The sequence below is a fragment of the Manis javanica genome, chromosome 1, assembly GCF_040802235.1.
Source record: "Manis javanica isolate MJ-LG chromosome 1, MJ_LKY, whole genome shotgun sequence".
NCBI lineage: Eukaryota > Metazoa > Chordata > Mammalia > Pholidota > Manidae > Manis > Manis javanica.
In genome coordinates, this window is record NC_133156.1 from 241,196,675 (window position 1) to 241,224,448 (window position 27,774).

The 27,774-nt window shown below is 52.4% G+C and overlaps 1 protein-coding gene and 1 long non-coding RNA gene across 17 annotated transcripts in view; one reads left to right on the forward strand and one right to left on the reverse strand.

Moving 5' to 3' along the window:
* Positions 1-27,774, forward strand: part of MYT1L (myelin transcription factor 1 like) — a 397,051-nt gene that overhangs the window by 296,424 nt on the left and 72,853 nt on the right. For 11 of the 16 annotated variants that reach the window (XM_073217345.1, XM_073217264.1, XM_073217324.1 and 8 more), the window contains exons 9-13: positions 1,034-1,308; positions 14,240-15,217; positions 19,426-19,560; positions 23,315-23,405; positions 24,982-25,089. In XM_073217345.1, coding sequence (XP_073073446.1) covers positions 1,034-1,308; positions 14,240-15,217; positions 19,426-19,560; positions 23,315-23,405; positions 24,982-25,089 — 1,587 coding nt within the window. The remainder of the gene's footprint in view (positions 1-1,033; positions 1,309-14,239; positions 15,218-19,425; positions 19,561-23,314; positions 23,406-24,981; positions 25,090-27,774) is intronic. The other 5 variants (XM_073217312.1, XM_073217350.1, XM_073217339.1 and 2 more) reach the window with 2 other exon arrangements.
* On the reverse strand, positions 8,645-26,947 carry LOC140844540 (uncharacterized). Its single transcript, XR_012123048.1, has 3 exons — positions 26,737-26,947; positions 25,664-26,075; positions 8,645-8,815 (listed from the first exon to the last, which is right to left on the reverse strand). It is a non-coding gene; the product is annotated as an uncharacterized lncRNA (long non-coding RNA).

Genomic DNA, 27,774 nt, shown 5'->3' on the forward strand with positions numbered 1-27,774 from the left:
CAGGAACAAGTGGTCCTCATGCTGTTGCACTCACAGGGGAGGATCTGTGCCTTTCAGCCCAGAATCTCCTGCACAGCACAGGGTCCAGCCCAGAGGAAACTCTCAAATTCACTATGCACTGGATGGGTTCACAACAGAATGACTGTCTCACCGTTTTTAAGCCCCAAAGCAAGCTGATCAGAGTGTGCCGAGGTCCTTGCTGGGTGTTCAGCTGGTGACGGACACGACACCTCATGTTGGATCAATGCGATGGTGGCACTCCGCCCTCAGCCTGTTCCCCCAGGGTGTGTGTAGGGCTTCTGGGTGGGGGAGAGCTGACCCTAGCACCACGGCTTTGGAAGACGGCCCTTTCTCAAAGAGAGGTCATGAGCTCCTGCTCTGTTGTTCTCGCCCGAGTTTGGGCCAGTTTTAGCCTGGTTTGGTGATGACTGCCTGTCAGTCTGAGTCTGTTTTCTGTAAGGCTGGGGGGTGGGACACAGGCCACAACTGAGCATGTTCTGCATCAGCTCGAATGGTGCAGTTGTCCCCACTGTCAGGCACTCACGGTCCGCCCTCCCTGAGTAGCTTGTTATGTCTAAAGATACCATTTTATCAGCAGAATACACAAACCCAAATACAGCCAAAGCTTTTTCCATAACACGTGTTTATGTATTTCACATAAATGTATATATGTTAATACAGCATACATGAACTAATTCTTCTTTTCAAATGTGCATCACACACACTGTATGTCTGGCAAGACATTTAATAAACTGAATTCATGTCGTTAAGCACCTGACATTGTGCCCATGCTTCAGAAAGCATCCCCACGAGTGTGTGAGGATCCCCCTGTTGTTCTGTGGGAGGACGAGGGGTCAGACCAAGTGAGCGCCGGCCGACGCAAGGTGTGTCGCTCAGCCTGCCGTCCGGTCAGCGGGTCCTGGCGTCTGTGCAGACGGCCTCCGTGCTGACCCGTGGCCGTGCACGTGCACCATGTCCTGTTGCTCTGGCCTTCCCGGGTAGTGACACGCATCTTCTCTCTCTCTGTAAACAGCGTATACGGTTGCCCCCTGGCCAAAAAGAGGAAGACGCAGGACAAGCAGCCCCAGGAGCCCGCCCCCAAGCGGAAGCCGCTGGCAGTGAAGGCGGACAGCTCCTCGGCGGAGGAGTGCTACGACAGCGACGGGTCCGAGGACCTGGACGAGGAGGACGAGGACTCCGAGGACGCGGAGGACGAGGAGGTGGACCGGGAGGAGGAGGAGGACGCGGACGAGGACGAGGACGACGACGAGGACGACGAGGACGACGAGGACGACGACGAGGAAAACGGTAATCTCGCAGCGCCGGCCGAGCGCGGTGGGGATTCGGCCCAGTTTTCCCCGTGAATTGCCTGGTGTCGATGTTCCAGACTCGTGACGGTTGCCACCTGAGTAGGTCTGCGGCTCGGTGCTGGAAAGAACAGCCATTTGTGGGTCTTTGGCTTTTGTTTCGAAAGAATTCCTCTCCGTTTTGTGTCAGGGGTCAGCCTTTATCTTGGTTGCCATTCAGATCGAGGGCCCCACAGGTCGCGGTGTGCGCGTCGGATCGGCCTAGCGGCTCCCACGCAGAAGGTCCATCGGCACACCTGCCCTGCAGGCTCGCGCCTCGGACGCTCTGCCGGGGGATGCCACTGTTGGCCACGTAGTGCCATGGGGGGCTGAGCCCACGGGCCCCCCAGACACTGGGAGCTTGGTGCAGTTGCCGGCGCATCAGCTGGCGAGGCAGGTCTCGTCTGTCGGTTGCCAGAGCTTTTCCTTAGTGTCTGTCACGCCCAGAGTGAGGGGAGAACCTGCTGAAATGAGATGAATCGACCTGCCCCGCTGCCTGCTTCCCTACCCGAGACCGAGGTTTTGATCTGAGGCGTCCGGCGCTGTGAACTAGACATCCACATAACACGCACGCCACACGGGGCAGGGGGCATGTTTGGGCAGTAAATACAAGGCGATTTTGCTTTTGTATTCAGTTTTCTGTTAGTGTCAGACACAGAAATATGATTTCAAAGCTAATCCTTTCATAAGAGTCATTTCTTTTCCAGAAAGAAGTGGGTGTTTTCTGAGGAGTCGAGATAGTCTTTGTTGACTCAGAGTTTGTCTCAGGGAAATGCCAAAACATGTCCAAAAGTGAAGGGAATATTTTTCCCTTATGCTTTTCCTTTGAGCTCAATGCTCTTCAAAAATCTGAATTTCAGGAGAGCTAATTTCTCAATACAAAGGCAGTTGTTGGAGCCAGTGGAGAGAGGCTTTTTGTGCTTGAACCTTCCTGTGCCTGGTGACAAGAGTGCTGGGTCACCGCCTCAGTGTCTCTGTTTCATGTTCCTCCGTGGCTGTTCTATCCCCGAGCCATCAGCAGATCCCCCGAGATAGGCTGTGCCTGTTCTCAGCAAACAGAGGCACAAATAGTGACCTGTAGTTAATGGGGATGCAGCGCAGTGTGAGAGGACACTCCAGACAGTGCGAGGGGCTGGCTCTCACACGCGCACCTCCCGCGGCAGATGCCCATCTAACACGAAGAAGCTGGCCTGGCGTGGCAGCCGTGCAGTGCCGGCCTCAGGAGTAAACACGAGCTGGCAGTTGCTTCTGCTGGCTGCCAACGTTCCTTCACCTGTGAGGCATTTTCTGCTTTATTGTCGATCGAAATGTGGGGTCTACTGAAAGGTTTGTTTTAGGTAAAACAAATGTACACAAACCACCAAATTATTGCAATAGGAGCCCACAGACTACAGGAGGATCGTTACTCATAACTTGGGGATTCGGTCATGTTAATTTCAAGGCTCCCCAGCATTATACTTACCCATGAACCAAAGCATTTGCTGATCACGTACATCTGTGGCGGGGACATTAGTGGGCAGTGCCGCGGTTGATCTTCACGGTGGTCGTGTTTGACAGGCAGGGTAGGAGCCCTCAGCACGCTCATTGCAGATTGACGCTCAGGTGACCCCCAGTGAGTGCTGGACTCTGGTGGACATGGTCAGCCTCTGCTGGTGGCTTACCTGACAGGCTTAGGTCCTTGTCACCATCTGCTTACTTGGACAATGGAGAAGAATATCTGAGTAATTTATTTCACATTAGATTCATGTGTTGTTAGTCAATATTATATTTTATTCAGTTGGCCCATCATAGGTTGGTCTTTTGCATGAAGAATTTTATTTTCAAAGTACATTGTAATGGTCTAAATGCATTTATTAAGTAAAAGTTCCCTTGCTATCCTCAAGTTAAGCAAGTCATTATTCAGGGATCATAGACTTCTCTAATAGCATATTTCATACATGGCATGGCAATATTTTTTCAGATACTTGTTACTTTCGAAATATAGGTTAAATGGTTACCTAATGCCTAATAAGTTATGGTTTATCTTCATACTTCAGCCCGCTAAGAAGAATATATCTTTAATATGTATAAAAACATGTGCATATATACAATAAGTATAAATATGTGTATATTTATTTACATATAAATACATGCACACACATACACATATATATCTGTATGAGTACATTTTGTATCTCTGCACAAACAGGAAAGAAAATTCCATGAGGAAGATTATAGCAATTTGTTTTCCAGACTAGGGAAAAGTTTTGTTATGTTCACTTCCATCTTTAACATGTAACTGTTTCTTAACATATTCTGTTTCTGAAGTATGTTGATAAATATATAGTCTTTACCTGGCTACTCTTTATTGAATCTCAGGACTGTCTGGGACAATTCAACTTTGAGGGACGATTCACTTGACCACTACGTTAAGGCAGATCAAATGCAAATCCTTTTCTAAAGCTTTCCTGGTTCCTTTGGCATTTTGTTCTGCATAGGAGTCAGCCAAAGATGTGTGGCGGCATTTATGGATGTTCACATCTAGGGAGGACTCGGGTGGTTTCAGGGAACAGGTGAGTAATCATGTTCAGAATGTACACCGCGATCGCTTTGGGCAGGCCAGCCGACCAGGACGAGTGCGGGCGGGGCGGCAGGCAGCGGGGAGCATGCGCCGCAGATGTGCTCTCGTGGGCTCATGCGGCTCTGCTGGAATCCTCGCAGCGCCGCTGGTCGGCGCTGCCCGTCCCGGTTCCAGACTGTTCTTTCTGCCTCCACCGTGAGCCCGTCCTGTCCTCAAGTGGAGCTTCTAACAGGCGCTTCCTCTGCAGTAACTCAACTTGCTTTGGACGGAATTCACGACAAAGCCCACCCTGTATAAATCTCTCCTGGCAGAAGCAAGTGTTTATTGCAGAGTTTCCAGGGAGCCCTTTCTTTCACATAGGTGGTGCCCAGGACCCTTTATTACAGCATTGTGACAACGTGCAAGTGGGCTTGGGTTTTGACAGGACAAGGCGGCACGAAGGTTTCTGCACGTGGTGCCTTTGGCGCAGTTCTCATCTTGATCAGCCAGTTATCCTCTCGCAGCGCTGTCAGGGAAATGTCCCTGATGAGAGAAGCGAGCTGAAATGCAGACAGACTGACTGTCAGAATCAGCCAGCCGGCTCCCCACACTCAGCGGAAACGGCGACGCACTCTGAGACCAGCATAGACACAGAGATGGCATGTGTACTGTGCGAAGTTTCAACTGGAGAGCGGCTGTGGGCACAGTTGGGAGAAAGCATGTGGCGATTTTCTTATCATCCTAAAAATTATTATTTCCCAATATCCGTGAAAGTGTTTTAGGGGTTTCAGCTTGTGGAGATGGTGAAATGTATGGCTCTATCACTCAGAAATGAGTAAATACAGAATTAGACATTTCTAATGGGATAGAACTTCAACTTTCTTCATGCAAACTAATTTTGCATAATTATAAAATATAACTATATTTCATGAATTTTCAGACACTTCAAACAAACCGGAAAGCTTGCCAAGAATGTGATGTCATGGACATTTAAGATACAAGCAATACATATCAAGAACTGGGAGAATCTTTTTTGCATAACAATGAAAATAAAGGATGTTAAAAGGATAGATCTAATATGTTTTTATTCAATTCCACTTGAAGAAATTACCCGCTCATTTGCTTTTTCTTTTAATTTAATTTCTATTCCAAATGCTGGTTTATCAGTGTGTACAAGGAAGCCCAGGGGCAGCGTGGATTCCTGGCTCCAGCTGAACAGCTGACCCTGGGCACGCTACTCACTCTCACCGGAACTCAGCATGACAGCAAGGATGAGGGTGACGGCCCTGGCCCCTCATCCACCTCACTGACTCATTTCAAAGCCTAAAGAAGTCACAGCATAAGAGAAATGCTTGAGAGAGGTGAGCAGTTCCGGACTCTGATGCAACAGTTGTGATCAGGGGCGACTTTTGCCCGGCACTACTCCACTCCCCCATGCGTCTGCTCGAGCTCTCCCGTCATTCTGGACCCATGGTCCATGGCTGTGCGCAGCAGATGTGTCAGGCACATTAAGCCTGCATTAACTTAAAGGACTCAGGGCCCAGGGGTAGCTCATATCAAAAACTGGTATGGATTTTTCCATGTACCCAGAAGTGCACTGGATTCCATGAGGCATGAAAATTAAGTACCATCACCCTTTACCCCAAAAATATGCATAAAACGGTATGAAAGAGGAATGTGTGCATGGAAAAATATAAATTACGGTTCTTTACAAAGGGCAGAATTAGAACTCTTAAGCTGAGATGGAGGCTTTAAAGATTTGAGATGAAAACAAGAAAAAGTTTGCAGAAAAACAAAGATGATTGAACAGGTTACCAAGGAAGTTGTAGCATCGTTTTGGCCTTAGAAGCGGACCAGGTTCTTTTCTGTCTGGCAGGGATTAAATACAGTTCATTAGAAAGGGCCAGCAGGACCCTAATGCCCTCTCATTCTCTCCCAATCACACATAATTTTTGGAGCAGCCACGTTTGCTTCGAAGGCGTTCTGTGGACAGGACGTCTGGGGTCTGCACAGACTCTCCCAACGCTGACTCCCAGCATCATCTTGCTCTGCTGGGCTGGGAAAGATCAAGGCAGCACCGTTATTTAGGAAGCACTTCCATGCGTGAGTGTGTGGGAGAGAGAGCAGGAGGGAGGGAAGTGGGCAGGTTAGTGGGTCTTGTTCTATCTCCATCTGACACCACGGACTTCAGGTAGCTGCTCTCCGGGTGCAGGTGGAGGTGGGGGAATATGACTGTCTTGTTTTTCTAAGTCCCCAAATTTAGATAAGCTGATACCTAAGTCATCAAGGACAAAGGTCTTCAAAACTTGATGAAAAATGGCATTTTATTCATTCATATCCCATTCATTTAGATCCTATTGAATAAATACCTTAAGATAAGAAAGGACCATAACTCATGATTCCTACATTATGTGTATGCAGCTTGGGCCCGGGTGAAAATTATTGTTTCTTCCTTTTCTCTCATTTAGCTGAATGGAAGATTTTAAATCATGTTTTAGCTTATAAAATGGACAGCAGTGTAAAATCAATAACCTTCGTCAGATACTTGGTAATATTTTTCATGGGTGCTACGACCCCCAGAGGCAGAATCCTGCTGCACCTGCCCTTCCCGCCACCCACGAAGGGGGGTGTTTCACTGCACAGCGGCCAGGTCCACCTTGAGACATGGAGCGGACGCAGGACTGTCCCTCTGAGGACAGGCTGGGAAGGACAGTCGTGCGGTAGACACACGCAGGGACCCCCAAGCCCAGCGGCTGTCCTTTGTCCCAGCCACACATAGAGGGCTTCCCGTTGGGGATGAGGGCAGGGGTGGTACCTGCCCACCAGCTCTGCTTTCCCTCGCCAAGTTCAACCAAGGTTTACTGGGCGCCTGCTGCGATGTGCCCCCGAGCACATCTGACCCAGGGGTCAGAGGGATGAGCCCTCACCTCTGATCAGGCTACGCAGCCAGGACCAGGGCCAGGGCCACGAGCTGCCGCCGGACCTGGGGCTCCGTGGGAGCGGCTCCAGGCACGCACGGCGGTGTGCTGGGAGATGGTCTGTAGGCCAGAAAAACCACATCAGAGGTCAGCTCTGCGCGCTGAGGCTGAGCTGGGCAACATGGTAGCCCCTCGTCAAACGTGCTGATTTAACTGTAGGTAAATTACATTTAGTACATTTGGATGTCATTTAGTTAAAATCATAAAATGTGTGCAGTGATTCCTTCACGCACACCAGCCCCGTCCTATGTCCCCCACAGCCTGAATACGCTCCCCCGACCGTCCCCCTTCCCCCTGCCCACAGTGCCCTCCCCATGAGGCCTTGGGCTTCTCTCCTGAAATGACATGCGTCCTGGGCCTCCCCGGCCCCCGTGCTGCTCTCTGCTCCTCTGCGCGGCACGGATCCCTGCCTGGCAGCCTGGTTTATGCCCATTTGCTGTTTGTTTCTGTCTCACCAGCGACAGCACAGCTCCCCCGACTGCCAGGCCCCTGTCCTGAGGCGCATCATTCTGCTCCGCACAGGGCTCGGCAAACAGTCATTAACCGACAGAAAGCAATATTCTGTTAGTGCCGAACCGGCCGATCAGAGCTGGCCTACAAAACCAGGACCGTCCCCCATTTGTCTGTGGTCTGATAGAAAGCTGTCCCATGCTGTCCTCTCCAAGGCTTCCACGTGTTCTTTGCAGTCTGACCCAGTGAAAGGCTGGTGAAGCTTCCCTCCTGTCTCAGGCTGCCACTCTCTCCGCAGGTGGCTGTGAGCCACACACAGTCACAGTTCATCAGCTGTGGTGGCGCCTCCCGGTCCTGAGCCAGTGTTTGCACCACAGTGTTTGCAGGAGGCATCCGCCATCGTGCAGGGAGGCCTGTGCCCTCTGCTTCGTCTCAGTGTAAGGAAAGCTGCGGGCCATGGGAGTAGCAGGGAGGCCACAGACACAGCCTCGCAGGGACTTGGGGAGGCATTGCTCCTTCCCCACCGAACGGGAGGACTCACAAAGGGGAAGCAGCAGATGGCCACGGTGTAGACCTGGGGCAGCTCTGGCCTGTGAGCGGCTCTCCTGAGGGATGGGCGGGCCATGCTGCCGCAGTGATGGGACGGGAGCCTGGAGTAACCAGGAAGGAAAAAGGGCTGGAAATGCGGATTGTGGGTGACTGCGCATAATTCAGCAAATTCATCTCCCAGGGTCAGCGCCCGGTCAGAACAAAGCTATGTCAGAAGGTAGGCAGAGCAAAGGCCCAGCTCCTGGAGAAGGAAAGCCCCAGAAAGCCACCTGTCATTCCGGGTCCCTGAGGCTGCATCCTGGCACCACAGCCCCTCCAGGAGCCCAGCCCGAGTTCCTGCCTGCAAACGCCCTGTCCCCGAGGGTCGCGGCAGCCCGCGGGGAGGTAGCACCTGGCTGCCGGCAGTGTCCTGAGGCCTTCCCCCGCCCCTCCTGCCCACACCACGAGCTCGCTTCCCCTGGGTGCTCCAGGACGGGGCCCCGCGGGGCAACAGGCCTCCTCTCAGAGGGACCCTGTGCTGCGTGGACGATCCCCACGCCACAGAGGCCGCCAGGCCCCAGCCGAGCACACCGACAGGAGTCCCACCCTCAGTAGTTTATACAGGGCAGGGGGATTCCTTCTGCCATGCAGTATTTCTACATCCCTTATTCAAAACATTTCCAGCTGATTTCAAGTATTTTCTCACAATCAATAGGGAAATCATAGGACAGGTATCCATCATTCATTTTAAACATTTATAAAAAGAGACTTAGAGAATTTTAGTAGCTTATAACAGGATTCGGATGATTCTTCGTCCACATGCATGGCCATCGGTTCAGAGCTATAGGCACACATCTGCCCCGGAGCCTCGTGCATGGCTGTTCCGTGGATGTGCACTGCTGCCGAGGGCACGGTTAAATATAGGATGGGCCCTTGAAGCTTTGGGGCCATAGAGGTTATGGTGGAGAAATGTCCTGTGGTTTGGAAGAGAAAACAAGAAGCAAGTCAGCAGAGAATCAGGTCATGCCGGTGTCTGTTGGGTAAAATGAGAAACAGATGAATCATCAGGGAAAAGAGGTCCCCTTGGGACCATGGGGTGGCTCATGGCCACAGAAAACCCCATGCTCTCAAAATTCAGCTGGCAATCCCCCCAGGAGACAGGTATTTAGGAAAGACGAACAATCCATCGTGAGAACTCAGTGCCTCCCCAGCAGGAGCTCCGCACTGCTCTCGAGCCCTCGCCCCAACTGGGCAGTCAGGAGGGTCCCCTGAACCAAGCATGCCTCCTGGTTGGGGTGGCCTCCATGTGCTTGTCACCGGTATCCTTGTCCCCACAAAGGACGTGTGATGGCCAAGAGGTGCCTCTCCTGCACGAAGTAGAGAGATGCCTTCTTGACTCGGATCTTGTTATGTCTTGGGCAACTTATCCTTAAAATGATGCCACTCTATAACTTACATTCCCAAGTTCTGGAATTCAGGGCAGTGCCACGTGGTGGTGACCTAAGGTAGCATGCGAAGCCCCTGATGCAGGACCCTGTCTCCTGGGGGCACACTGATGCCAGCAGGTGGCTTCACTGGGGACCTAAGCCTCCTCAAATGCAATGTAAGGGCTTGGGCTGAATGATCTCTGCAATTCCATCCCATACTAACATTCTGTGACCCTAAGAAAATGACCCTGGCTGGCTTTGGAAAAGTGGCCACCTCACGTGTACTCACGCTCACACGGTGGTGAGAGCAAATCTCTGCTAGGATCAGCTGGACCTCTAAAGACCAGGAGCCACTGTGTGAGCTATAAATGCGTATAGACATAGTCTGAATGTTCGCCACATCCCATAACACTGAAAATAACACACTGGTACTTCAGAGGTAATTAGAAGAAGTGGGGGCCAAGTGTACAGCCCGCAGTTTCCTGGGCACGTCCGAGGGGCACTCCCCATCCCACTCTCAGCCTCGAGAGCCTCCCTCGTTCCTGTAGAAGTGGGGACTTCTGAGCGGGAAGGGGTCTTGCGGGTCGTTTAGTCAGGCGCCTCCATGTTCACACCGGGTCGGATAGAGGAGGGGCTCCCAGCGCCCCAGCTGGCAGGGGAGCGGGCACCAGGCACAGGCTGCCCACCCCACCTGTGACGCCCAGTCCACCCGGGCGGGTGGGACCCACTCTTCCCCACAGGGTAAAGGGCCGCAGCAGGTCTGGAGGGTCAGAGAGCCCTGGGGAGAGGGGAAGGCGGCCTCCACCCTGTCTGGTCCGGAAGGGCACGGGGATTCCACTGCTTTCCTAGTCACAGCGGCCATTAAAATGTGACCACCTTTTCATTAGAATCTGATACATTATCAATGTATGACTAACAAGCCAAAAAATGGACTCCATATTTACTTATTTCTATACTCCAAAAGAAACGGCTCTCTTAACGGTGTGTGAAGCAGTGGCCTCCCACTGCGTGGAGCCCTGGGGGGACACACAGACCACACCTCCTGGGACCCAGCACGCTCTAGAACAACAGTGTCTTTTCGTTCTGTTGTTTTCCTCAAGTCAGTTGTCTGCTTGCCTGCCCATGACCCACGCTCACGGCCTGGCAGAACAACAGGCCACAGCCAGGACTGGTACCGAGGGAGCCAAAAGCTGTGTCTCACACACTGCTTGGGACCACGGTGAGCAGGCCGTGGCTGCTGCTCCCACGCTGCACTCCACGGAGTTCTTCCGCCTCGGATTCTGGTCTGGAGGGTGGAGGGAAAACGCCCCGAGACTACACTTATTTTGGTCTGAGAAAGTCTTTTGGTCTCTAACTGTAGTATTATTGAGCATGAATTGTTTACAACAACCCGGCTCCATGGTGGTCAAATCCAGACCTAGTTTTCTGAAGTTCACATGGGAACAAAAGTGCAGCAGCAGAGCAGTAAGAACTGCCAGGTCCCTGGTGTCCACCGCAAGATTCTGTGGCCCCCAGTGGTGAGCACACGGGCCACACCTACTAGCAGGTGGTTCCTCCCCGCCTGCTGCCACGTGGCTTTGCTGGAGAACAGACGTAAAATAAAAACACAAAAGATGAAAGGAATATTCCCTCCTCGTCTCTTTAAACCTCTAACTTCTGTACCTCTTATTTAGAGCATGAACCTACACTTTAAAATAATGTTCTGGTAAAAGGCTTTACTTTATCACAAACACATTCTGCCTATTTGGTAGAATATTGGTCACAGGAGGACCTAACCCAGCTGACTCCGGGATTTCCTGTGGTTGGAATATTCAGGGAGGTGCTCAGCACCACATCAATGGTCCCTGGCCCACTTCCCAGGGCCCACTGCACACACGACCCATTTCATTACCAGCCTCAGGTAAATGGCCTGAAAACACATGCCAGAGGTGGAATTCGGAGAGCCTGCTGTAGTGGTCCGAAACCAGAGGAGGCCGGTGCAGAGCAGGCCCTGAGACCTGCTGATGCTGCACAACAGTTCCCCCCCAACCCATCCATGTAATTAAGACTTAACTTTATTTCACATGTGTTTTGAAGGAGTTGAATACCAGTAACTGGAGAAGTTCTGCTGACCTGCAACGCTCCCTGGCCATTTGTGCTTCATCACCATATCCAGGTTCGCTGCTGTGGGTCACACGGCCTGGGCCAGCCCTGCGTGGTGGCAGCTGGGAAGCATGGCCAAGCCCTTTAGCAGCTGCATGGCCAGGGCTGATGGGTTCCCCTTGTCTGTGCCCAGCTTTCTTCTACACATAGGCTGATGTCCTGGCATCTGCCCCGTGGGCCAGCACTCTGCAGTAAGACTGGCCCCGGGGAGCACACTGGGCTGTCCCCAGGCAGGGCCCATGCACACACACCCGCGTGGCTCCCATAAAGCCCCCTAACAGGGGCCAGGCCTGGGCCCCAGCCCCACATGACCAGTGAACCACAGAGGAGCAGCCCTCCTCCCACATCCCAGGGAGGGTCCCAGGCTCATGCGCCCCCGTCAGAACCCGAAGCGGGGGCAGCCTGCTGCCAGGTTCTCAGGGGCCCCCTCTCGGCTAGTCCTCAGTTCCCGTCATCCGTGTGGCTGTGAGGCTGGTGAGGAAGTACCCCATCAGTGTTCCCTCCTGGGGGAGCCGAGTGGGGAGATGAGAAAGGATCCGAGCATCACAGGGAGTCGTGTGGGCCGCAGCTCAGCAGTCAGAGGGGACGCAGGAGCTGCTGCGAGGTGCCGAAACAACAGAAAAAACCATTCCCTATTGGAGCAAATGGCTTGAAGTAGCCCTGAGGACTAGAGTGGGGAGGACTAACCAAGATCATGTCTATAACAAATTCAGTAGGAAGGTGAAGGGTTCCCAAAAATGTAGGCCACCATCCTGTTCCAAGTGCTCCTTCCCTGTGGTTTTAGAAAGAGGAGACGCCTCAGGCATCCGGATCCCCACCTCCATCGATTTCCTCCTCTTCCGAGGTCTTGAGGATAGGATGTACATCATAAGGGACAATTAAGAGAAAAATCATGAAATAGTAAGTCTTACCTGACCATGGTTTCTTCTTTGATTCAACTTTCAAAATGCTTCAAGGGATCACATGAGTTTTCTTGTTTTCAAACCATGACTTACAAATGTGTCTTGGGGTTGGGGCTTTGGGGGAACAGTGCTTCTGGCTGTCATCACTGGTGACTGTACGCAGCTGACAGCCCGGGGTCTAGAGGCCGATCACAAGCCGTGAATACAAAGATCAGAGGCCACAGAGTGAGAGGGAAGGACGGCTTTTACACTTTCAAAGATGCATTAGAACAAGAAGGCTTTGGGGCCTTAAAACATGAGACGCCAGGGGACCTGGTGTGCACTTGGGGTGGATCTTCTGCACTGTTCTGACTTCTCCTTTCCTCTGGCTGCTCTTCGGGAGCACGTGCACCCTCACACCGGGGAAATCGATTTATAGGAATAATTCAGGAAAGAGACAATATTTGTTTCATACAATTACTGACATTCTGTGACTAATACATGGCAAATTTGATTTGCTGGTGTTCTGAAGGATGTGTTAGATCCTGAAAAAGTGTTGTTTGGTGGGTGGGCCAGCGAGGGTGCTTTCTGTGACTGGCACATCAATGTCCAAACCCGTCTCACCAACAAAAGCCTCCATCAGGGGACAGCGCAGGAACCACAGGGTGAGCGTGGGGCTGGCAGGGCCTGACTCAATGCTTGGCCAGCATTTTCCACTCACCAGTGCACTTCATTTCCTCAGCTCACTAATAGGCTATAAAAATTCCCTTCCTCTGTTTTTTTAACCACAGAAACAATGAACAGATGTGAAAATGGCAGACAGTTAACCAAACCCAACCGAAGGGGGTGGAGGGAACACCTTTGGTTAGCAATGGCTGTTTCCTGTTTCCTATGTTTCACAGTATGCCTGGTAGCATCTACATGGCTCAGTGAAGACAGGTGCACGTCCCAAATACTCTCCGAGTGTTAAACAGAACACCTTACAGGTGAAACGTAAGAGTTTTATGTGATTTTTAACATAGCCTCCTTTTTTTTTGTTTGAAAGTTTTCCTAAATACATTTTTGGAATTGCATCTGGCACTCATTCGCACATTGATTCTACCAGCTCACCGAAACTTCCCTGCAGCTGTGAGTGGCAACGGGAGGTAACAGTGCTGAGTCTAATTCAACGCGGCAGCTTACACGCTGCGGTCACTGTGCCCCAGCCCGGCCCTGTTTCGTGTGGGCATTCGGTCGCTCTGTGCTCGCTCGGACCTGCTGAGTTCCATAAACAGGAATCACAGTTCATTAGGTCAAGTTTCTAAAGTTGTGCTGTGGTATTTCTGCAGCCCCCATATATCACGATAAGCTGTCTCTAAGGTAGAACATTCAAAATAACTCTTACTTCTGCCCAAACACGTGCTTCTGGTACCAAACGCCCAGTAGGCGGCACTCCCTGTGCATCCTCAAGAGCCCACGGCTGGCTTCCGAGCACCATCGCACAAACAGACAATTCAAAAGCAATTCCTGCACACATCTGCTTAAGAGTTGACGAGTAAAGTTCATGAACTCTTAGAAAGCCTGGTATTATGATTACTGTAATTATCATGCATCTGGCTGGGCCGTAAATAAATAGAGTCACTAAGATAAGAAGTCACTCTTAAAATTTGAAAGTAATGAAGAATTAATGTTTTACATTACACTTACCATATATGCTGGTTTGTTTTAAAATCAACTGAGGAAACTAGTTTCTAGCAAGTGTTTTAAATGGCGTCCTGTCCGCTCAGCACAGTCGTTCTCTTTATGGCAGCGCTCTCGGCAGGGCCGTGCGTGGGGTTTAAGGTTCTGTGGCCTGGAGAGTGGGCTCGGCTCTCGGTGAATTGCCCCATGCTGTTGCACCTATACTTCAAGTTCTAGCCACTTTTTTCTTTTCTTTCCTTTTTTGTCCTTTCTGTTGTTTTCTTTGCAGAAGACCATCAGATGAACTGTCACAATACTCGAATAGCGCAGGACCTGGAAAAGGGCGAAGCCAATACGGACGAGTACGACAACTATGATGAGCTCGTGGCCAAGTCCCTGCTGAACCTCGGCAAGATCGCCGAGGACGCGGCCTACCGGGCCAGGACCGAGTCGGAGATGAACAGCAACACGTCCAACAGCCTGGAGGACGACAGCGACAAGAGCGAGAGCCTGGGCCGCAAGGGCGAGCTGAGTCTGGACCTGGACAGCGACGTGGTCCGGGAGACCGTGGACTCCCTCAAGCTGCTGGCGCAGGGACACGGAGTGGTGCTCGCAGAAAACGCGATCGACAGGGGGTACGCGGACATGCCGGCGCAGCAGGACGGCCGGGGCCTGAACTACCTGATGCTGGGCAAGCCGGCCAACAACGGGCTGGCCGAGAAGGCGGTGGAGGCCAGCGACGAGGAGGTGTGCCTCAGCAGCCTGGAGTGTCTGCGCAGCCAGTGCTCCGACCTGGCCCGCCGGCTGAGCGAGGCCAGCCCGCAGGAGCGCAGCCCGCAGCCAGGCAGCGGCGGTCGCCCGCTCGGCCGGCAGGACGACGCCGCCCCGGGCCGGACGCCGGGCAGGAACTACTCGGACATGATGAACCTCATGCGGCTGGAGGAGCAGCTGAGCCCCCGCTCGAGGGCCTTCTCCAGCTGCGCCCAGGAGGACGGGTACCTCGAGAGAGACGCGGACACCACCTCCGTGGCCTCGGACAGGTCGGAGGAAGTGTTCGACATGACCAAGGGGAACCTGACGCTCCTGGAGAAGGCCATTGCCCTGGAAACAGAGCGAGCAAAGGCCATGAGGGAGAAGATGGCGGTGGAGGCCGGGCGGCGGGACAGCGCGAGGCCCTATGAGGAGCAGTCGCCGAGGCAGCTCCCTGGGGAGGAGAGGAAGCCCAAGCCCAGCGACAGCCATGCCAAAAAGCCATACTATGGTAAAGGTAATATTTCTACCTAATGTAAGTTGCCGCATGAGAACACGCTAGAGGAGAGGATGTCAATTTTAGTCTGCACTTAAAGCGGGCGCCGCGTGAAGTGTACCACGTCTCCTAGAGTTGATTCCAGAATCATGCTTTGTGATCATGTTTCTGAAGAGTGAATCAGTGCTTGGCTGAGAGATACCCAGAGCAGCTCCATGTCCTATTATCAGAGCAGATGAATCACAGGGCATTTTGATGGGAAATGCATGCCTTGGAAAGACAGGGTGCAGCGCAGACACCCCGAGCGATGGGAAATGTCAGGGTGAGCCTGTGTACATGGCGTGGCAAGGGCTCAGGCAACAACCAGCCGATCAGGGATGAAGCACTCATTGTATAAACTGGACTGGGCAGGTGACAGCATAATTTATAAAATTATCACCAAATGACAGTTACTGATGAAATGCCCCCATAGAGAACATCCCTGATAGACACTGAACAGCATCAGAATGATCAGTAAGACATGACAGGGCAGGAGGTGCACATGACCTACCTCAAGACACTGAGGGACGGGAGCCGTTTGCCATGCAAGGCCTGCTGAGGCCGAGACCAGTAGTAAGCTCTTCGGTGTGTCCACCCCCCTCACTGATCCCACTCACCGGGGACACAGGACAGCACTTGCTTAATGATAAGACACTGAGACGCACCCCAGTTGGGTAGTTTACACCTGATTGTAATTCACGACACGTTTGGGAATGTCTTTGCATATATCTGTACTCAACATATACCTACATAGTCACTATACCTAACATGCATGTAAACATGTTTCCAACCTGAATGATTGACTTCCTGTTTGCAGAAACAGCAGTGTCCACCGTCAGCATGAGGCTGGTGTGACAACCTCATGCGGGACTGTGGCCCTGTGGCTGTTCCAACTGCACGCTTAGCACTAAGTAAGGAGCAGTTTCAGCAATGGCCAGGGATTCCTCAAATTCTTCCCCATTAGCACCAAAATAGATCTTCTGTTTTGTATTTTATTCCTAGAACACCAAGTTTCCTCATGTGGGTCTGATAATGAGGGCTAAGAATTCAGTTTGAAAATCAGTTGCCGTATAAACTTCCAACGATCAGAAAACCCATTTTTTCTGTTGTGACAGGTGTGTATCCTCCTCTCAATGTATGCGCATAACTCCACAGCAAGGCGGGCGTCGTTGTAACCACGTCCCGATTGGAGACAAGCCTTAGCCGGAGGCCCGCTGGGCTCCAGAACTGGCAGGTGCTTGAGCCCTGGCCGCCGTGTCCATGACGGGGTGAGGGCTAGACCTCGCGGGGTGCCGCACGTGAAGAAGGGTGGCCGTGCCAGCAAGCAGGCCGCTCAGGGGAGTACCAGGCTCATTCTGGGCTGTTGTAAAGACTAAAAGCGTAGCGTGTAGGTTTATGACTGTAGTGAGATCTACTTGGTGTTTTTAGTTGGATATTTGAGAATCATACAGGAACTAAACATTTTCAGGAAGAAATAGTGTCCATCTCCTGGGATTGATTACCTGGATAAATGCACGTTAGGCTCCTGTCTCAGAATCCTGCAGTTTCGCAAGGGAGCTCTGAACCCTAGGGGCGCAGCAAGGACCTGCAGCAACATGGGCTCCTTCGGTGTGGCAGGGTCTGTGCTGTCGCGGCTTCTGTGGCTCCTGTTGCTCCTTAGCCCAGCACCTTTCTGTAGTTTTTTGACCATTTTGTCTTCTTATAGTTGTTATTTCATTTTATTTTTATTTTTTGCAAGAGAGAAATTGCAACTGCTTGCTTCCCCTCAGCAGATGGGGTGGCAGTGGGAAGAGCGGTGAGAGATGGACTTTGCCCTGAGGTGGGGAGGCCTGGGGACACGGACTTCCCACCTCCCCCAGCCTCCCCAGGCCTTCCTCCTCCGACAACGCTCATCCCCGTTTCCTGTCAATGGGCCCACATCATTCCCAAGTCTCTTTTGGAGATGTACATTCAGAGCCAGTGAATAAAGCCAAGTGGGGCAGAGCTATTTAATGCCCTCCTTGTTTAAAAATGTAAAATGACCTCCTTGATAATTTCTGTACACAGCCGATGGACAATTCCTACAACCACGCAGCAGGTCAACCATCTCTAGCTTCTCTGTTACTTTATGAAAGATGGAGAGGACAGCACACCGATTCTCATTTATACACAATCTCCTCAAAGTGGTTTAATTGTAAACGAGTAACCTTTCCAAAGTCTGATCTAAGACAAAAGAAATTCATCACGAAACCCTCTATCTTTCGTCTCCTTGAACACCTACTTGGAAGGGGTGAGGGGAGCACGCGGCATCTGGCGCACCGCCCGGCTTCCAGCCCCGCTGCCAGGTCCACGGCTGAGCTCTCAGCCCGCCTGCCTCCTTGGTGGGTCTGTGTCTGCTCCGATGCCTGCTGTCGGGGTGAAGTGGGATCGAGCAATAAGAGGGCAGAGGGGGGCTGGTGAAGGGGGGGGCAGGGCCCACACATCGAGAGGAGAGACTACGCCCTGAGTGCCTCCCAAAAACCCACGCTCGGAGCCGCTCTGTTTTTATACAGATCGACACCTGACTACACAACACTTTAGAAATCTGTGATATAATATAATTCCTTAGAAAATTGTAAGCGTACTAATGAAAAAGAGTCACTTAATGATTCATGATAATTATAACTTACTTTTTTTATCCTTTAAAAGTCAATTACACCTAGTTTATGACTTTAAGTTATATCACCATGTCGTTTTAAATTGTATAGCTATAAACTACATATAGTTTATGACCTTAAATAATCAATATCTTCTTCTGAAACTGTGTATTTACTATTTTATATTTACATTAATTAAATTATACCAATTTTTAGGTTTGTTTTCAGAGATTTTTAAGTATTGATAATGGTAGGAAGTAGCTGAAATCATGTCTAGGATATTCCCTTCACACCAGCCCGAGTTTAAGAGACCCCTGAACCTAGAGGACACATTACATAGATTACAATGCCAGGTAAAAAAGAAGGGGGTATGTAAACATGAAAGTGTTTATATAGTCCTTCCTTTGTCTATTTCAAGTCACATGGATGACTTTAAAAAGTCCATAGAGTTCAAAAATATTAAACCAAATTTTTTTCTTGATCTAAAATGAATTCTTAAACATAAAACCTGTATTTTCTAGGAATCATGGTCAGCTTGATGAATGAACTTCCACCATAAAAGCACTAAACTCCTGAAGAGATGTCTGCGCAACTGGTTTTCAAAAACAGGCTCAAAAATTGTGTTTCACACATCATATTACTATTTGGTCTGAGCTTTATCTTAGAAATATTTTTTGGAGTTATTTTCTGCACACTTACAAACTGTGGTCAATTCTGGATATATAAATTGTTTTGTTAGCAATATCATTGCGCTCCTGGCACCTGGCAGCCACGTTTTGCCCCAGTGCCCCCTCTGCTGCCCCTTCGACGGGCGCAGCAGAGCGGGCAGGGCTGTAGGAAACCATCGCCTCCTGATTCCGCGCATGCGTGCATCGCACTCCGCGAGCCTTCCTCTGATTTCAAGCACAAATGAAGAAATCAAAACACATGGTTGCTCCAGCAGCTACTGACACGTTTTTGATTGTCCATCACCTCCGTCAGGTGGGGCTCCCACCATTTGGGCCATTTGCTTACAGTGCCTTCTGAGAGTTTAGCTCATTTTTAGAAAATCACTGAATTGGTACGTGACACAAAACAGTGTTGCAGAATAAATTTCAACACCAGCAAACTTTTGCACCTTAGCGAGTGTATACGACAAGAGCGCTCGGTAAGAAAGCTCTCCTGCTAAAGTGCGGTACGGCACTGTGTCCCCCAGCTGGGACGCCCTCAGCGACTGCAGTTCGGCTCTCTGAGAAGGTCACTGTCTCATCATTATTGACATTGATTTCTTTGAGCGACACAGCTTATCATGTAACACACGGGAAAACAATTGATCGAGAGTTAAGGTAGGGAGAGTCTTTGTTTTCTTTAGTATAGAAAGTAAAATACTTTATGATTCATGATTACACTGCTGGAGGTAAAAAAAAAAATCACCCCAAACCAAAGAACTAACTATGCAAAACTCTGATGTCACAGCCTGTCCCCTGACACCTGCTTTTTTTCTTTCTTTATCAAGGTCTCTTCAGATTGTTAAGTAATCATTTGTCTTCAATGGGTAAAAAAATTCATTCTCTTGACACCTGTTGTCGCTTTTAGATCCCTCGAGAGCAGAAAAGAAAGAGAGCAAGTGTCCAACCCCAGGGTGTGATGGAACTGGCCACGTTACCGGGCTTTATCCGCATCATCGCAGTTTGTCCGGGTGCCCGCACAAAGATAGGGTCCCTCCAGAAAGTAAGTCCGTGTTTCGCCAACCCCCTCGGAGCACACACCTGTGACTGTTTACATCATCCCACTCGCCTCTGTCATTTCCATCGGTGGTTCAGTGCACCCCTCCTGTCTCACGGGCAGCCCGGCTGGGAGCCGTCGCCGCCACGGCCCAGCTGCAGGGCTTCCCGGGCAGCGGCTCGCCACAAAGCCAGCTCCCAGCAGCAGGCCTCCTGTGTGGCTCGCTCTGCGACCTGAGCAAGGCCACCCCTTTCCTTGCATCTTGTTTTATAGGACGGAATTTAGGTAGAAAGAGACGCCCCTTCCAGCACTAAGTGACTGTGAGTCCCTGAGGAAAGGAACCTTGTGCTCCTTTTACCCAATTACCTGGACTTCAGGATGTATCTGAACCAATATGTATATTTGTATTTTATTTGTAAAGTCTGTTTCACATCATGTTGTCCCAACATTTCTACACAATCAACCTTAAATAAGGAGGTTTAAGTCAGGTGGGCTTGGAGGTATGCATCCCTTTTAATTAGTTAAGTTCTGGGAGTATTTATGGAAACAAGTAAACTTCCTTGAGAGCTGAAATGATGCACACCTTTTTTATTTACCTTCTGTCAGCACACAGTGTGCCAACTCTTCAGCCACAGAGGAAGTGATTGCTCAGGAAGAAGAGGCATATTTCCAGCAATGACTATGAGTTTAAGACCTTGGATTTGAGACTAGAGTACATTAAAGACTTTCCTCAGTATCCGAGGGACAGTTTCCAGTGGGGAAAATGTGGCAACTTGGCTGGAAATTTGGCGAGATGAGCAGCTGATTATTTAGAGGAACTTTAGAGGCTTGTCCCGTCCCGTGACAGTGCCTGACAGGAACATTCAAGGAGCAGCTGTTGGGACAAAGACAAGCTCATCGTGGTAGCTGAGACTTAGCAGGTTTAGCTCAATGGTTCAGGCGAAGTATTCTTAGAAATAATTGTGCCTCTGGGTTTTCAAATGGCTACTGAAAATAATAAACCCGTTTCTTATAACTATCTTGTGACCAAACTTTAGAGTCGTGAAAAGAGCCGCACCCGAGTGCGTGGCTGTGCCCGTGTGTTACATGAGCAGGGAAACAGCATGGTCTGTCCACAGCGGCTTCTGTCCCCCAGCACCTCCGTGCAGGCTCCCGGCCACACTCGGCAAACACGCCCTCATTTCCCCCCCACCGCGAGCCCCGCCGGGCCGTGCGGCCCCGCTTTTCAGATGAGGGAAGGAGGAGCAGCGCCCACCAGGCTTCTCTTCCCAGGGGTTAGCTCCGTGCCTGGGGAATGGAAGATGTTCAATTCTTCTTAAGCTATCTGAGCAGGTACTGACTTGCCCACGCAGGGAACCATGCTGAGACCCAGCTCCACGTCTGTCTGAGCCCCAGGCCTGTCTGTTTCCGCTGAGAACCGGGTCTGGCACCCAGTCTCCACCCTGACAGGCCACGGGGCCCGGGCATGTCACCCGCTGGCTGTGCTTCCTTTAGCTCCCCCACAAATGAGGCATCAGGACCAAGCGCTGATGTCTTCAGAAGGGAAAGCTTCTTTCTGCAATTTTTCTTTAAGGCCTATGTTTTCACCTTCAAAGCAGAATATCAGTTCTTCTCCGTGGCTGGGAAACTCTCCTGACCCCATATTTTCACAGGAAAAGTCTAAATGTGGCAGAAACAGGGACCGTGTTCTGACTAGTCACACACGCTGTTTGTGTGCGTACAGACCACGGGTCAAATCACACCTTCGCCCCTGGGGGGATGCCTCCCAGAGCAGCTATAGAAAATCGCGTCTAAATCTTTACTCATGCATAATTCTTTATAATTCCATAAAAATGGGAAAAATTAGGAACTGCACCGAAGGCCTTTGTTTTTAGTTTTACTTTTCCTGGGCCAGCTTCCCCTCATCACCCTTTCTGTCCAGTTGAATTTGATGAAGCATGCTGCACCTCCAGTGTGTTAGAAACGCAGACGGCACACCATGGAAAGAGACGCAAGGCCAGCCCTCCAAAAGCCCAGCCCCGCCCCCTAAAGGGGCGTGTGCATGAGCCGAAGTAAACAGAGTAAACAAGGCGCCAGATTAGGGAGGTTTGCACATGTGTGTAGAAAGCAGCAGGTGCACGGAAGTCAGAAGAACGGGGGTGGGGGCTTCTGGAAAGGTCCCATATATGAAGGGGATGCCCAAGAAAGAGTCCAAGACCGTGCTGGGCAAGGATGCCAGGAGGAAGGACACAGAGGCCCTGGGTCTGTTGAGCCAAAGCCTCATCCTGTCACACACAGGGGTGAGCGGGGCCACAGTGGGGACGGAGCTGCGTGTGGGCCAGATGGGTGAGTGTGGGGCTGGGTGGCAGGGCCTGAAGACGCAGGGTCCCACAAAGACCCCATCTCCTGTGTGGGTCCCAGGTAGTGAAGGCTGGGAGTCCGAGTCCCCTTGGGGCAGGAGAGCCAGGTCTGGGGGATCTGAGATCTGTACTGTAGACAGCAGAAAGGTATCTGCTGTCTTCGGGAAAGACCTCATATCTGAACAGTTCAGCATAAAAGGAAAGGAAAGATGTGCATTGATTTGAGAGGGCCGCTGTGTCCTGGCAGGGTTTCTGTGGGAAAACAGAACTCAGCAGGAAGGTCGTAGCAAATGGGGCTCCGGAGGAAGGGAAGAGGGCACGTGGGGGCTCTGAAGCCTCAGGGGCCCTCCTCTGAGACAAGAGCTGCTCCCAGACCCCCCAGAGAGGGAGCCCCACTCCAGCCAGGCAGCCTGCACAAAGCAGCCCCAGCACCCCAGCCCCAAGGACCCCGTGTGCTGAGCAGCCATCCGGGAAGGCGACACAGGCTGGAACAGCCATCGTACTCCACCGGCCCAGGCTCGGCATCCAGGGAGCCGACCAGGAGCCAGATGTGTCCTCAAGGGGGACTGTGCCAGGTGGAAGGAGGGTTCAGAGAAAAGACAGAGCTTGCTCCTGAGATAGAGGAGGTTGTAGGAAACACAGGGAGCCCTAGAGTGGCCGACGTTGCCACACAAGCCAGCTCGCCACCTGGGAGGTGACCACGCTCAGAAACAGCTCCCGGCCTGCCTGCCACGCTGTCCTCCAGTTTGCAGGCAGCTGCACTGGGGTCAGGGTCCCAGCTCAAGACTCCTCAGCTGGAGTGGTGACGTGGTGCCCAGGCACCAGAAGGGAGGGCATGCCAGTGGCCAGCCGAAACGCCAGCCCGGCTCAGTCAGCTGGCTTCCTGGCACCCTGGATAGCGTCTCATGCTGCAAAGCACCTTTGATTCTAGACACTCTAGGTAAAGAATAAGAAAGCACTTAATTCCTGGGTGAAAAGTCATTATTTAATTCATTTTACTTAAAAATAAGGTTTGGAGCCCTCTATTAACCTGTGACCACCACACCTTCATAATACTGTGTTCCCAGAGCATAAGCATGTCCGCAAATACCCACTCTGCGTGCTGCCACACAGCTAATCGATACTTAGTGCTTATGCCGGGAGACATCCCCTGGCCCCCCCAGCCCACTGGGAACAACCCTGTTACCTCGCTCTCCACCCTCCACAGACCCGCCTGGCACACCCTGCTTTGCATGCCAGTCAGAGTGAGGGTGAGACAACATTCTTTCTCTTCCACATGTTGTTTTCCTGACCGTGCCCATCACAAATGTTTGTAGGACTGTCATAAACTAACCCAGCCTTTGTTTAAATGATTGCATATTCTATCTGGACTGTTTCTGTGTTTTAACACTGGGCTGTTTTCTCTGCCTCTCCTCGTCAAGTTCTTGCCATGCATGAAAATGTTCTCAAGTGTCCTACTCCGGGCTGCACAGGGCGAGGGCATGTAAATAGCAACAGGAACTCACACAGAAGGTAAGCAAAGGGCTCCTGCATCCCAGCGCTGCGGGAAGGAGGTCTCCCCCCGGGGATCCCCGCCTCCTGAGGGAGGGCGCCCCTGCACGCCTCTCCTTCCCGCCCACGATGGTGGCCTTCAGGGGCTGAAAGGTCTGCACATAGTGCGTGGAAAAGCTGAACCCCGCGAGTCCTTGCGGATTACATTTTAGTCATCTGACTGTTGCCCTGATCCTGATGAGCAGCAGTTCCCTAGGTGCCAACCTTGGTGACACCTAGGACGGAACCAGGACTGCTTGCCATGACTGGAAGGGATGCAGTAAAGACTCAGTTATCCCCGGGGCTCAAGGGGTGCTCTCCTGTGCACGCCACACAGAATGGGGATTGAAACACAGCTGCATGGGACGTGACTTAACCTTGAAACCCTGATGAAACCCACGGTCATCAGTGTGGACATTGCCAGCTGACATGCCAGCTGATGTCCTCAAGGTCAGGTTGGGGAGCCTGGGGCATGGCAGTGAGCCACGTAAACAGACTTTTCCTGGACTCTTACTGAGATAAGCACGCTTTCTCTTTTCCTCTCCTAATCAGATATTTACTGAGTTGCTCATCATATGCAGTTTATATCACATCCTTTTTTTTCAGTAGCCGAAAAACGTGTTAAAAGTTTCCTTATGGCCTGAAGTCTCACCTTCACAAGCTCATGTAAAATTACATCTAAATGGAGGAAACCATCATGAGTTTCATTTTAATTTTTACTTGTTAGTAAATTTGGTTGCTAGTGTTAAGTTTATAATGGAAAAATTTACAGCTCTGTGCCCTCAGAGGAATTAGCGGGCTCTATCTGCAGATGGGGGCGATCAATAGCTTGCTCAGCACACGTCTCCCATATCAGCTCCTTTGTCTCAGCTCAGGCAGCCTGTGTTTTTGAGACATTGTGTTTACGCAGAGTATATGCTTCTGTGTACACACAGACACATCAGGAACAGACACCACGATTTCATGAATAAGCTCAAACCCAAAGCCAATCAGTGAGCTCTTCCATCGGTATTTAGTTCCAAAAACCGTTTTACTGCCATCCTTGACTCGCCCACTTTCGGCCTTTTCAGTCTCCTTTCCTGGGAGGATACAGACAAGCTGATTGGTGACAAGCACTTCACCCAGTAGCTCGGGTGACCAGCTTGGAGCGTGTCTGCCGGTACCCATCAGAGAGCTGCCCTTCTGGGCTTTTTAGACATGCGTCCCATCCAAACCATCAGTTCCTCATGTCCAGAAATGGTGAACATCCCACAGGGGGGTCCATGTCCAAAGTTCAGCTCATGTTCCCTTGAATGACATGGAATTTGGCTTGCTATCATTGCAAAGGCACAGATGCACTTTACACGCAGCCCGGCTATCAGCACTGCCTCCCGGAGACCAGGAGGAGAGCAGCCCCTGGAGCATGACTGCTTCTCCCCTCCCAGTTTGTTCCTCAGGAGTGCCCGTGCCAGCTTTGGGAAACTGCTTTGGGGGCTGGTGCTGGCTCGGGAGAGGAGGCGAGGCCGTGAGGGTCAGTGTGGTGGGAGGAGACAATTAAACCGCCTTTCTGTGATTGCAGCCTCTCTGGATGCCCTATTGCTGCCGCAGAGAAATTAGCAAAGGCCCAAGAAAAACATCAGAGCTGTGATGTGTCCAAGTCCAACCAGGCCTCAGACCGTGTGCTAAGGTACCAAACCCAGAACACGCACTCCATGAGACCCATCTACAGCCGGTCCCCAGCACACAGGTGCTGGGACTCCGGAGGAGGTGGGCACCCTGCTTAGTGACAGAAATGAAGGTGGGTGGGGCGGCAGCTGGCATAGCTGCAAGGTGGAGGAGCTGGGAGCTGAGACCTGCACCTACCCTTGCTCCGCCACAGGGCTGCAGGAGGGAAGGAGGTGGAGTCACCTCCCCAGGGGTCCGCTGACCCCTGTGAGTTTTTAAATTAGAGAAGTGGACCAAATGGTTTCTGATTTTCTTTCCAGCCTGATATGATTCTATAAATGCTGGATGAAAGGGGTGCTTTAAAAATTAATGTGATGCCCAATGTAATTTCAGCGCAGTTTGCAGGAGAGCGCATACACCAGCCCACAGCACGGTGCACGCAGGGAGCTTCCCGCAGAGAATCCACCAAATCTGCCCCCCTCGTCCTCAGCCCCCGGAGAGGTGGGGGGGGTCGGGCATCCTTGTCCCCACTTGAGAAGCGGAAACCCGTGTGCAGAGAGGGGCCTTCACCACTGATGTTAGGGCAGGGTTGTTACCTGTCACCCCCGGAGGCGGGCTGGTTCTGCGCACCGCGGCCCCGTGGGGGAGGCAGGCCCACGGCGGGTGGGCGGCAGTGCCCCCTCCCAGCACGGTCACGCGCTCCAGCGCCGGGTCCCGGGGCCTCGTCCGCGCCGAGGCCCGGGCGCTCCCCTGTGCCCCGCCTCTGGCCGGCATCGTGCCCGTGTCCCAGTCAGGGTCTCCCCAGCGTCACCGGCCTGCGGGCGGGGCCTCGCCGCGGGCTGGGCGCTCGGCACCCAGGTGGACCCCGGTGCACGGCACAGAGGAGCGCAGGCGCACGCGCACACGCACGGCGTCACTCCGGTGACGTCGCTCCTGCTCCTTCCGGGTAGGTCACGTGGAAAGGTCCCGAGGCAGCGCTGGTTTCGCTGTGCGTCATTCCACGGCTTCCTGAAAGGGCGTCCGCAGTCGTTAGAGTCTCTGTCGGCCCTCAGCCGAAAAGTTAAAATCCTCATAGACAACGAGAAACGCTTAAATAGACAACAAGAGAACAAAGGCGCCGACCATCCTGCTGTTCAGAGATCAGCCCTCAGTAACGGTGGGGCACGTTTTGCAGATTTTCTAAGTGTGGGTGCTACCAGCCTAGGGCGCCCCAGTGCCCGTAACTCCCTCACTTCGCACAAGACAGGACCAAGCCCAAGGATGAGGCCCGTCCCCCAGGAACCCCCAGGCCCCCTAGGACCCCTCCCGCAGGGCCCCGCTGAGGATCCCCCCAAAGAAGCCCCCCAAGAACCCCCTGGGATCCCCCCCCAGCGAGGACACCCCCCCAGGACCTCTCGCCCAGGACCCTCCCAGACCTCCCAGGACCTCCCCACTAAGGATGCCCTGAGGACCCCCCTAAGAAACCCTCGGGGACTCCTTCCCCTGAATGCCCCCCCAAGACCCCACAAGGGCCCCTTGCCCAGGACCCACTGAGGACCCCCGAGAAACCCCCTGGGGAACCCTCCCCAATGAGGACACCTCAGACCCCCAGGATCCCTTCCCCAAGGGTCCCCTCCCTGAGGACCCCCTGCAGCCCCACTGCTGGGCACTTTGGCAGCCCAAGACCCACCGCAGGCACACGCGGAGAGGGGTCATTAGCTTCCCGGAACGGAGAAACAGGAAACAACCGCGGCTGGCGCTCCTGCCAATTTCCTCGATGACTTTGGCCAGAGCCCAGAAAGCTGGAAAGAGCCTGGGCCCACCCCCTTGAAAGGTCAGAGGAGGGCAGTGCCATGTCCTGGGGCCTGTGCTGAGCACATGTCCCAGCGAGCAGCCTGCGGACGGCTTGAGGCGGACGCGCAAATTCACCAACACCTCGTGCAGACACACCTCGTGCAGACTCGAGCCTCCCTTCTGCCCGGGGCCCAAAACAACGGCTTTCCACGGGGTGTCTGGGGCTTCCCGGCCGAGGGGCCCGATCTTCGGGCGGGTGCAGTGGGTAACCACCCCACATCCTAATGGAACCAAAAGTCACGGGCCAGTAACTGTCCCCTACAAACAGTTTTCTTTTCGTGCCCTGGCCGGGCGTGGGGAGGCCGGTGGCCCTAAACACAAGGGAGGAGCCGCCCCGGCTGGCGAGAGGCCCCCGAGCTGGACGGCAGCAGGGGTGTCTGGCTCCGGGCCAGGTCCTTCCCATGCTCTCCAGCTCAGAGCTCACCTCAGGCACAGAGGTCCTGGAGCAAGGTCTGGCAGACGGGGCAACTGTCCGGGCCACCTTGGTACCACCACGGGGATGCTCGGTCAGCAGCATAAGGAAAGAGACAGGAAGGAAGGAAAGAGAAAAATAACTTAAACCTGCAGTTGCTGAATTATGATTTGAAGTCTTTAAGTAGATGATCCAGTGGGCACCTACAGCTCCCAAGGGCTTCCAGTCCCACCAGGCTCTGCATCTTGGCAGCAGCCCCTGATCTGTGGTCAGTGCCACCTCCTCACTCCCTGTGAGCAGGCCCTACACTTTTGAGGGCTCAGCGATCAGGCCTCCTGGCCCAAACCCTTTGGCCCTCCCTGTTGGGTGATGAACAGACTCCAGATCTGACCCAGGGTGCCAGGATCTGAGTCCCCAGAGATACTCCTGGACCCAGCCTTGCAACCGGGGTTTCCCTTCCTG